This window comes from Aethalodelphis obliquidens, unplaced genomic scaffold (assembly GCF_003676395.1).
Source record: "Aethalodelphis obliquidens isolate GAN/ISIS:26980383/991018 unplaced genomic scaffold, ASM367639v1 scaffold105, whole genome shotgun sequence".
NCBI lineage: Eukaryota > Metazoa > Chordata > Mammalia > Artiodactyla > Delphinidae > Aethalodelphis > Aethalodelphis obliquidens.
Window position 1 is genome coordinate 1,443,916 of NW_020838049.1, and position 12,128 is coordinate 1,456,043.

The 12,128-nt window shown below is 40.9% G+C and overlaps 1 protein-coding gene across 9 annotated transcripts in view; it reads right to left on the reverse strand.

The window, feature by feature from the left end:
- ATP8B4 (ATPase phospholipid transporting 8B4 (putative)) overlaps positions 1-12,128 on the reverse strand; it is a 258,876-nt gene that overhangs the window by 15,882 nt on the left and 230,866 nt on the right. For all 9 annotated transcript variants that reach the window (XM_027096598.1, XM_027096596.1, XM_027096604.1 and 6 more), the window contains one exon: positions 7,442-7,525. In XM_027096598.1, coding sequence (XP_026952399.1) covers positions 7,442-7,525 — 84 coding nt within the window. The remainder of the gene's footprint in view (positions 1-7,441; positions 7,526-12,128) is intronic.

A 12,128-nucleotide genomic window follows, 5' to 3' on the forward strand; every position in this document is an offset into this window, starting at 1 on the left:
GAGTTCCCAACTTTGGGGGAAGCGTGAGCAGGAGAAAGGGAACTGGGAAAGGGGGAACTGAATGTGGGACTCCAGGTGGAAGGGAGCTGAGCCTGAAGAGGTGAGTGTTCTACCCAGGGAGGATTCCACGGGCAGTTACCAGGTGTTCAGGACAAAGAATTTAGACGGAATGAGAAGGCGTCATGTCTGGGCCCAACAGAGTCCTGGGAGAAACTAAAGCTGTGCTTCTCAAACTTCATGTACACACTAATAACCTGGGGTACAGATTATAATTCAGTAGGTTTGGGGTGGGGCCTGAGACTGCATTTCCAACAAGCTCCAAAGCAATGCTGATGACCACACTGTGAGCACCACAGCCGAACACCCCAGCCAAAAAGTATGGCAAGGACTGACCACTGGCAACATCACAGGGTCATGGGTAAGGTGAAGCAGGCAAAGAGGGAGCAACATAGGCATGAACTCTGGGAGCAGACCAAGTTCCCCTTCCTGCTTGTGGGATGACCCAGGCCTTGCCAAATGGAGTCCCATGAAGAACATTGACGTAGTCTCTTTGGGAAGTCCAGTTTTGAGATGCTAGTGGGTGCTTCTTTCCCCAGTCCAGTGACTGATAAGGTTATATACACAGGCTTTGAAGCCAGACAATCCGGAGTTCAAACCCCAGCTCTGCTGCTTAGCAGGGGTGTAGTCTTGGACCTGTCACTTAAGCTGTGTGAGCCTCAGTTTCCTCATCTCCAAGGAGTATAAACGACAGCATCTCCCTCACAGGATCACTGTCATGATGAAATGGGTACGTATTCAGCAGAGCTCTTACCACAGTTCTTGTAACTAAAAAACAGATGCTTCTATAAATAATAACAAAAGAATGATGACAGTAATAGTAACAACAGTAATAGTGTTGCAATCTCAGAGTCAAGTGGCCTATTGCTGGGTTGAGTTCTGTCACATTTTGGCCATGTGACTTTAGGAAAGTAACCTGAACTTCTGAGTTTTGGTTTCCTCCTTATAAAGTGAGCAGACGCACAGACGGTCACTGAGGCCTTCCAGCATAGCAACCCATGATGTGGAGATCAGTTTAAGCGCCAGAGTTTGACAAAGCAGGACAGGATAGGGGTATACACTCAACTTGATGGCAATAAGGGGCCTTATTATACACACAGTTGACCCTTGAACAACATGGGTTTGAAGTGAGCAGGTTCACTTCCACACAGAATTTTTCAATAAATATGTACTACGTGATCCACTGTTGGTTGAAACTGCAGATGCAGAACCATGAATGTGGAGGGCCAACTGTATAACTATAGGAGGATTTTTGACTGCATGGGGATGGGGGCCAAGGTGAGGGGGACCCCAACCCTTCTCTTGTTTCAAGGATCAACTGTATATTTTTTCTCTATATCTCTTAGCCCTTAGGTTGTTTCCATATCTTATTTATTATAAATAATGCTTCAATGAACATAGGAGAGCATATATCTTTTCAAATTAGTGTTTTCGCTTTCTTCGGATAAGTACCCAGAAGTGGAATTGCTGGATCACTTGGTAGTTCTATTTTTAATTTTTTGAGGAACCTCCATACTGTTTTCCATTCTGTTCAGATTTTATACTTAATCATAGTTCGGTCTTGGTAGGATGTATGTTTCTAGGAATTTATCCATTTCTTTAAGTTGTCCAATTTGTTGGTGTGTAACTGTTCATATTAGTCTCTTAGGATCCTTGTATTTCTGTGGTCAGTTGTCATATCTCCTCTTTTGTTTCTGATTTTATTTATTTGAGTCCTCTCTCTTCTTTTCTTGGTGAGTCTACTTAGAGGTTTGTCAATTTTGTTTATCTTTTCAAGGAACCAGCTCTTAGTTTCATTGATCTTCTCTATTGTTTTCTTAGTCTCTATTTATTTCTGCTCTAATCTTTGTTATTTCCTTCCTTCTACTAACTTTGGGCTTTGTTTGTTCTTCTTTTTCTAGTTCCTTGAGGTATAAAGGTAGGTTGTTTATCTGAGATGTTTCTTGTTTCTTGAGGTAGGCATTTATCACTATGAACTTCCCTCTTAAAACTGCTTTTACTGTATCCCACAAATTTTGGTATGTTATATTTCCATTTTAATTTGTCTCAAGGTTTTTTTAAATTTCCTTTTTGATTTCTTCTTTGACCCATTGGTGTTCAGTAGCATGTCACTTAATCCCTACATATATGTGAATTTTCCAGTTTTCTTCATGTAATTAATTTCTAGTTTTATACCACTGTGGTTAGAAAGATGCTTGATATGACTTCAATCTCTTAAATTTATTAAAACTTTTTTGTGGCTTAACATATGATCTGTCCTTTAAAATGTTCCATGTGCACTTGAGAAGAATTTGCATTTTGTTGCTTTTGGAGAGAATATTCTATATATATACATTGGGTGTACCTGGTATAACATGTCATTTAAGGCCAAAGTTTCTATATTGATTTTCTGCCTGAATGATCTATCCATTGATCTAAGTGAGGTATTAAAGTCCCTTCTATTATTGTACTGCTGTCTATTTCTCACTTTATGTCTGTTAACATTTATTTTATATATTTAGGTGCTCCTATGTTAAGTGCATAAATATTTACAAATGTTATATTCTATTATTGGATTGATTCCTTTATCATTATATAATGCCCATCTTTGTCTCTTATTAGCCTTTGTTTTAAAGTCTATTTAGTCTTACATAAGTATAGCCACTCCAGCTTTCTTTTGGTTTCCATTTGCATGGAATATCTTTTTCCAGCCCCTCACTTTCAGTTTCTGTGGGTCTGCATCTAAAGTGAGTCTCTTGGAGGCTGCATATAGATGGGTCTTGGGTTTTGTTTTGTTTTTTTTTAATCCATTCAACCACTCTATTTGTTTTGATTAAAGAATTTAGTTCATTTACATTTAAAGTAATTATTGATAGGTAGGTACTTATTGCCATTTTGTTAATTGTTTTCTGGCTATTTTTGTAATTCCTTTCTGTTCCTTTCTTCTTCTCTTGCTCTCTTCCTTTGTGGTTTGATGACTTTCTTTAATGATATGCTTATATTTCTTTATATTTTGTGTATTTACTATAGGTTTTTGCTTTGTGGTAATACAAGGCTTATAAATAATACCATATCTATAATAGTCTATTTAAGTTGATAACTGCTTAAGTTTGATTCCATTCTAAAGCTCAACATTTTTACTCTCCCCCCACATTTTATGTTTTTGACATCACATTTTACATCTTTTTGTCTTGTGTATTACTTAACTAATTATTGTAATCAGTTATCTTTACTACTTTTGTCTTTTAAAATTCATACTAGCTTTATAAGTGATTAAACCACTACCTTTACTATATACAGTTGACCCTTGAACAACACAGGGTTAAGGGCAACAATGCTCACACAGTCAAAAATCTGAATATAATTTATTGTCGGCCCTCCATATTCATGGTTCCACATCCGTGGATTCACCCAACTGTGGATTGTGTACCCACACAGTTCAAAACTGTGTTGTTCAAACCTTTTGACTGAGATTTATTCCTTCACATGTTTTCTTGTTACTAATTAGCCCCTTTCTTTTCAGATTAAAGAAGCCCCTTTAACATTTCTCATAAAGCTGGCTTCGTAGTGATGAATTCCTCTATCTTTTGCTTGTCTGAAAAACTCTTTCTCTCTCCTTCAATTCTGAATGATAATCTTGCCAGGTAGAATATTCTTGGTGAAAGTTCTACCTTTCAACTTTGAATATATCATGTCACTCCCTTTTGGCCTGCAAAGTTTCTGCTGAAAAAAATCTGCTGATAGTCTTATGGGGGTTGCCTTGTATATAATAAGTTGTTTTTCTCTTGCTCCTTTAAATATTATTTCTTTGTCTTTAACTTTTGACGGTTTGATTACAAAGTGTTTTTCTGTGGGTCTCTTTGGGTTCCTCTTATTTGGAACTCTCTGAGCTTCCTGGGTCTGGATGTCTGTTTCCTTCCCAGGTTGGGCAAGTTTTCAGTCATTATTTCTACAAATACAATTTCTGCTCCTTTCTCTCTCTCTTCCCCTTCTGAGACCCATATAATGTGAATGTTGGTCTGCTTGATGTTGTCCTGTAAGTTCCTTAAGCAATCTTCACTTATTTTCATCCTTTTTTCTTTTTGCTGCTCTGATTGGGTGAGTTCCTGTCTTCAAGTTGACTGATCCTTCCTAATGTTTCATCTAGTCTGTTGTTGAATCCCTGTAGTGTATTAATCAGTTCAGCTCTTGTATTCTTCAGCTCTATGACTTCTATTTGGTATTTTCTTATATTTTTCATCTTTTTGTTGAAGTTATTGTGTTCATGCATTCTTCTCTCTCTTTAAGATCTTCTAAGATCATTGCTTTTCTCTGTTTCTTCATTTTGTTTGACTCTCTGTGTTTGTTTTCATACAGCTGACAAAACAAACACTTCTCCCTGTCTCCAAGAGTGGCCTCATGTAGGAGATAGACCTTATTGTTCAACCCTGCCCCAGCTCTTTGTTGTCTCTCAAACCTTCATGCTTGTTCAAAGAGCCTATTATATTTTTAACAGCTCTCAGTAGTTGAGAATGTGCCAAGACATGTCAGTGTCAGGGTCAGAGTATAGCACCTAGATTCAGGTTGATGGGACTCTAGACCCTCAAGCAGCAGTTTTTAAAAACATGCAAATATATACCTGTGGGACTGCAAGAATGAGCCTCGCTGGCCACGAGAAGCAGGCAATCTAGGAGGTTCCCTATGCCGCAGTCACAAAAGTCAGGGCTCCAGATTAATGCACAAGCTCTTTTCTGGGAGATGGCAGAAAGCTGGAGCAAGGCGGAGGGAGCAGACCAAGATGGCATCCACAGCTTACATTCCTTGAGAGCAGCTTCCTCAGCCACTAGGAGTGTGCCAAACCTGAAGCCTGCCCCTCAGGCTGAAGCTCCAGGACAAACAAAGAGTTCCTTTTTCCAGAAAGACTGGGAGTGGGTTTCAGTCTGCTGTCTGTGCAGTGCCCTGGGGGTAGCCTGCCAAGAACCAACTCTTCATTTGCTACTGTTTCATGGGACCCAGGAACGCAAGCCCCCAGCCACAAGAGCCAGGTGATCAAGTGGTGTCCCCTGGGCAGCAGCTACAAGAACCAGGGCACCAGTCACATGTGAAGCTCCTCTCCAGGAGACACTGGAGCTCTAGAATGTGGCATAGGGAGAGCATGAAGATACTGCCTGCCCTCTGAGGTCTCTGGAAAGGATGACAGTCAGCCCCTAGATGCATGTTTAATTAGACGGCTACCCCTCAGGCCTCAGCTATGATGATTAGCTAATAGGCCCCCTTCACAGAAAGACTGAGCTCCTGAGTCTGTTGCCTCTTGCTCTGCCATGGGAGGGGTGGTAGATATTTAAGAACTCTCTCTCCCCTGGTTACAATCCTGTGAGACCCACGAGTGTAAGCCCCACTGGCCACCAGAGCCAGATGATGTAGAAGTGTTCCCTGGCAGCAGCCGTAAAAATCAGGACACCAGACAGGAATATGAGCTCCTTTCTGGGTAACGCCGATTACTATAGTCCCATGGGACCAGGAATGCAAGTTCTCCTGGCCTCCAGAGCCAGGCAGTCAAGAGGTGTCCCCTGGACGGCAGCCACAAAAATAGGGCCACCAGACACATGTTAACAGCTCCCTTTCAGGAGACACTGGTGCTCTGGAGTATGGCAAAGGGAGAGTATAAGGATAGCGCCCACCAGTCTCTGTCCCTGGAGTGTGTTCCAGCGGGCTCCTAGATGTGTGTGTTAAATAAGATGCCTTCCCCCAGGCTGATGATTTAATATAAGCTGGTGAGCCTCCATCACTGGGCATGATCTGCTGCCTCTGAGCTGGGCCCAAGGAGCAAGTGGGTCTGAGCACACGGGCCCACTCTGAGCCATTTCTTAGATTGCTTCAGTCTTGTGGGTCTTGGGACATGAGCCTCATTGGTTTTAGGAGGTTCATCTCTCAGGTGCAGGTGCAGGTCTGAAATGTTAAGGTGCCCAATGTGGGGTGCACACCCTTCACTCCTAAGGGAGAAGCTTCAGGTTTTGAGTTTTCTCCCTGTTGAGGATTATCATGCTGAGGGCGGGGGTGGGGTTTATGGTGACATTGTGTGCCAGCCTCTCCAACCGGCTTCCATGTGGTTTTCTTCAGCCAGCCTTTAGGGTTTTTTAAGAGAAATTTTTCCTTCTGTAGCTGTAGACCCACTGTGCCCATAGGAAGAGGTGAGTTCAGGATCTTCCTATAACAACATCTTGAATTCTCCCCTTATTATATATTTTTTCAAATTGCACAATAACCATCTTTTCCCAGAAATTGCTTTATATTTAATATTTTACTCCACATTCTGGGCAGCTACAAAGTACCAAGGAAAGGAACACTTGCAAACATGGGCACCTGGAAATGAATGAGCTTAATCTCTTACATCTAAGGTCTTCAAGAGTTCATGACTTTTTGTAGAATTTCACAAATATGTTGTTCACAAACTGCCCTTTTTACATACAAGAAGTGAGGCTTACAACTGACTACAAAGTCTCAGAATGGGAGAGTAGAGTGAGCTCATAATGCGAAGATTTATATTCTGCAATAGATGGCTCTGGGCCAGAAAATGAGGCCTAGCAAATGGATCTAACAACAGCCTGGAGAAAATCTGGTCTCTTTAAAAATACTTCAAAAAAATTTTTTTAAACAATACACTCTGCCATGAAAGCTCCTCTGGCTAGCCTTTCACTTCCCCATAGGCAGCCAGACTTTGTCCCCATCCAGGAAGTACCCTCCAAGGGTCTGAGTGTGCCAAGGATCTACCATTTTATAAATGATTCCCTCCCTTCTCTCCCCTCAAGCACGTGGAGCTAAACCAAAGAAAACTGCTCACTTTCTCTCTCCATGGCTGTGGGGCTCCGTGTCTTCCTCTCCCATTGGCAGGGTGTTCCTCTGGCCTGGAGTTCCTGTTCTGGGCTGTGCTGGACAGTGTCACCAACAGATGCCAGCTCTCTGCACTCCAACCCAGCTCCATGATTTTCTATGTATCACTGCATGGTTCTCTGCACTTTCAGAGGCTAATACAGTATTCCCTGGTGTGTGAACCACAGGTACTAGTTCTGAGGCAAATTGATCAGTTCTACATGAAAAATAAATAAGTAAACGTGCAATTCTATGAGTTTGGGAAATGCTGGGCTACAATGAAATTAAAGAGACTGTTTCTTGCAGGATGTCTCAGAGCCTTTAGAGAAATAATGTAAGGTGTGAATCTTTAAAAGGATAGTAATCAAGCTCTGATCAGAGGATCTTTTGGTGGAGGTGGGAGATCTGGAAGGGTTTTTGAGCCATGCAATACCTATTAAAACAACTGCATTCCTAGGACTCTTTCTATGATTCATGTCTTCTACTTAGAAGCTAAAAGCAACTAAAAGGCATCCACAGAGCAAAATACATTATAAAGGCAGAGAAAAACACATACCTGGTCAAAAATCCCCATGGCTAAAACAGGCAGTGATGTGTAGACAATGTTAAAAAGGGTAATGAACCACTGGTCATAGACAGTCTGAAAAGAAATGAACACATCAGTGAGAAACATCTTCCATAGGTGTGAGAATATTCACTTTTAGGCTCTTGGACTGACTATCTCAATTTCCTGAGTTGGACGGGAGTTTGGTGTTAGAGTCAGACAGACATGAGTTCTCCCCAGGCTCTGTCTCTTATCAGCTCCACTGCTTTAGTGGGGTACTAGATCTTTCTAAACTTCAATTTCTTCATCTCTAAAATGAAGCCATACTCTCATTTGCAGAGTTGCAGTGGAGGTGGATGAAAGGGTATCATACATGCAGAACACATAAAACAATGCTGGACACACACAAGGCCCTGGCCCCTGTGGTGGCTTATTTCATTCTTTAGGTTTTTAATGGCTTATAGTAAGTCCAATTACCTGATCTAAGCGATAAGCAAGGATCCGCTAACATCTTCAGAGGGAGATACGGAAATGAACCTGTCAGCCCCACCCTCTGTTCAAATGGAGAGCTTTTTCTTGGGAGTGGTTTAAAGCAAGGTGGACCTGGAACTAGCTGCTCACTACAGTGAGTATAAATAAGTAAGACAATAAAAATATCCCCTCACACCTATAGAGAGCACTTCCCTGCATGAGCCTCACTAAAAGTCAATGAGGCATGTGAAACAGTCATTATATCCCCATTGTATTAATAAGTACCTAGAGATATAGAAACAGAATGTAATAAGTGTTACAGAGCTTATCACAGGCAAAGGCAAAAATTAAAACCTAGGTCTCCAGATCCTAACCAATGTCTGTTCTACCACTCTGTCATTCATTCATTCATTCATTCATTCATCCATTCAATATTTATTAAGAAACCACTATGTGCCAGGTACCAGGTTCTAGGCAATGGCATTTGAACATGATACAATCAGATAAAAAGTCCATATGAAATATGCCTTGTAATGGTGTCAGGAAACAGACAGACAATTTATATAATAACGAAGATATATGTATATATATATATATATATATATATATATGGTTGGTGAGTGAATGAGTGAGATGGTAATCAGTACTAGGGTGGAAAAAGGGATAGGAAATATAGGAGGGCTGTAATTGTGATAAAGTGACTGGAGAAGGTCTCACTAAGAAGTAATATTTGAGAAAAAATCTGAAGGAAATAAAGAATCGAAATTTGCAGCTTTCTGGGACAGGAAAATTTCATACTGCAAGTAGAGTGCATGAAAAATCCCTGAGGCAAGAAAGCATCTGGTATGTTCAGAGGACAGCAAGACAGTCCATCTGGCTGGAGCAGAGTGACCTACAGGGAGTATAATGATGTCAAAGAAATAAAGAGGATCCTATGGAGGTAACCATGGCTTGTTCCCTAAGTAAAATGAGAAGACATTAGAGGATTTTGAGCAAAGAAACATCCTGATCCGATCTGTATTTTAACCTGAGCACTCTGGATGCTGTGCTGAGAATGGACTGAAGAGGGGCAATTGTGGAAGCTGGGAAACCAATTTGGAGGCCACTGCAGTGGTCCAGATGAAAGACGAAGGGGGCTGGATCAGGTGATCAGCAGGGAGAAGTGCTAGATTTTGAAGATATTCTGAAGCACATTTTCTTCTTAGGGCAATTCTGAAAGCAATGAGGAATCTTAAATGCAAATGTTCCAGACAGAGAAACTAAAGGTAGGTTCTATATAGTTATACAGGTAAGGCAATCCTTTAAATCATGTCCTGTACATGTACATTATGTTGAAGACAAAATATTTTGGTGTCTTTATTGCTAAATCTGGATTTGGACTACTCTATGTCTTAGCATTATTGTTTATTCTTGAGATGGGTGTATATTTGTTCAAGGAAAGGGAAAGTGGAGGCCAGTGTTCAAAGGCCAAATCTCAATCTGGACTGTTCTGTTGAAGCTCCACAGGTGGTTTTATTCAATACTGAATAAACCAGACACTATGAAAAAATGGTGATTATTGTATTCTGAGCAAGGTTAGCCCCATGGTAAGAAGTAAAGAGCATGGACATTCCCACTGTCAGTCATCTCAAGGAGAGTTCATTCTTAGGGCAAAAAAAAAAAAAAAAAAAAAAAAGAGAACAGAAAAGAGGAGTGGGGTAGATGAGGGAAGGAAGGAAATTATTTTACTCTCTGTGTATCTCAGAGAGTTGAGGCCTGGAATCGACATAGGAAAGACCTGCTTAATGTCATTCTCTTTGAGGGTAGGCTGAACGACAAGGCAGGAAAGTTGAATTCAACCACCAATAAACAGCTGAGACAGGATTTAGGCAAAGCGGCAACATTAGTAACTACCATCAAGAGGCCTATGCCTGTGACTCAGAATAACCATTCTAGTAACCAGTTTTTAAGTTCTCTGAACGGTAATTCCCTGTTGTTATTCTTTGAGGCCTGCTAAACTCTGTTCTTTGAGTCTGACTCTGCTGTGAGGATTTGAAAGGGGGGCCTATGTCCGGAGATGTGCTAAGGGTTTAACAACTAGCTCTTCAAAAGAAAGAAAAAGCCCTGATTTGTAGCCTTGACCAATTTCCATGGTGTAAATATCTTCCCATGACTGTTCAAGCAGTCATATCACTGAGTTGAGAAGCGAGGTGCCACAGCACGCCATTGTATATAGTATTTCCACCTCACAGATCCAACAGATAGAAATAACCTCAAGAGCATCATCAGCAAAATATGGTAAAAGCTAATTTAAAAGGGATGAGTCTTGAGTATTCATGAACTTTGTGTTTCATATAATTTATTTAACTCGTAAGTTTATATAATTTAATTTTTAATAACAGCTGTGTTTAACCACTGGCTCACATAAATCCTAAGAATTTAACAATCAGTTCCTAGGAACCAATATGGGCCAGCTCTAGCATACCACGGCCTATGTTTATGCTTGGAGCAAAGTAGTACAGACAGCAGCAGTGACCCAGAGGATCTCAGACTCAATGTGGCAAGAGAGAACCTACAGAAGGGCAGGTCAATAGCCTGGAGTATCAGGCAACCATGAGATCAGACCAGAAAAGTTTGTCAGCACTCCCTGGAAACCCCAGGATATTTTAGCAGAGGTATCTGAAACAAGCCTGGGTTTATGGTATGCATATAAGATAGGGGCATGTGCCATCAGTAACAATTGATTCATACCAAACTCCCCACCGAAGATAACAAAAAAAGCTAAGGAAAAGAAGGATCTTCATCAAAGCTTCAATGAACTAACTAGTGGGGAATACCTGTCAAGATAAAGGAGAGGATAAGAATTTAAGAACCACTTCAAGGCGCAGGATGATGTTTTCTTTCTCCAGAGAGTGTGTTTATCTCCTTCTATCAGCTGCTGAGGTTCGGATGAAGGCCTGATGTTTTCTGCACCACCCAGCTGTCCTGCCTGTGACCCTATTGCCAGGAGGCTGCCCTTGGGTCCCAGTCCAGAGAGGGAAGTATTTCAACAGGATCTCTACCCTTGACAGGCATTGAACCTCATCCCTCTAGTCTCAGGAAACGATTAAAAGAGAGGATCCTGAGCTTCACAGTTGCCTCCTGTAGATCATCAACATCCTCAGGGCACATGGCTCAGAGCAGTGCAAACCTCCAGGGTCCCAGCCCAGAGCAGAGTGTTAACAGAGTCCCAGACACCAACTCCTATCTTCTGGACTCCGGTTTGCTCAGCCTCTCTCTCTTCCTTCGGATGAGCAAAGGTGTCCAACAAACCTATTCTTAGAGATATATGTTCAGAATGTCTGCCTTCATGTACGAGGAGACATATGAAAATGCTCATACCAGAACTGGTTATAACAGTCCCAAACCAGAAACATCCATCAGGAGTGGAATGCAGAAAGACACTGTAGTATATTGATATCATAGAATTCTACAGAATAATGAAAAGCAAGGAACTACAGCTATATCCAAAACCACAAATGAATCAAAAAATATATACAATGTTGAGCAAAAGAAGCCAGACGAAAACGTATGATTCCATTTCAGTAAAGTTTAAAAATGTGCCAATCTATTCTATGTTGTTTAGAGATTTATACTCATAGGATAAAATTATAAAACAAAGTGATTATAAAATATCAGGGCAATGATTAACTCCAGAGAGTTGGAAAATGAGGTGTGACTGAGAAAAGGCAAGGGAGCTTCTGTGGTTTGGCAACGTTCTGGTTCTTGCCCTGGATCGTGGTGACGTGAGTGTTCATTTTACAATTTGTTAAGCTGACATTTATGTATTACGTACTTTTTTGGTAGATTTGTTATATTTTACAGTAAAAAAGGAAACACATGACCTTATTTTTTAGTCATAGCCTGGTGAGACTTTGGGCACTGGGAGGATTTTTAAAATCCTGATGACCATGCCACATCCAGGCCAATTAAATCAGTATCTTTGGAGGTGGGATGATCCAAGCATCGGTAATTGAAAAAATTTCCCAGGTGATTCCACTGTGAAGCCAAGATTGAGAATTTCACTTACCGCCATCCAAAAAAAAAAAAAAAGCACTAGCTGACACAAATCCTCAAGCAGTAGCTGATGGCATCTTCTGACTTTCATTTCAATTCATTTTCTGATTGCAGTATGGAAAATATAAGAGGGGGAAAGCAATTAAATTGAAGTCTTATAGCATCAGGCAGAACCTGGTACTGTCAGATCTCT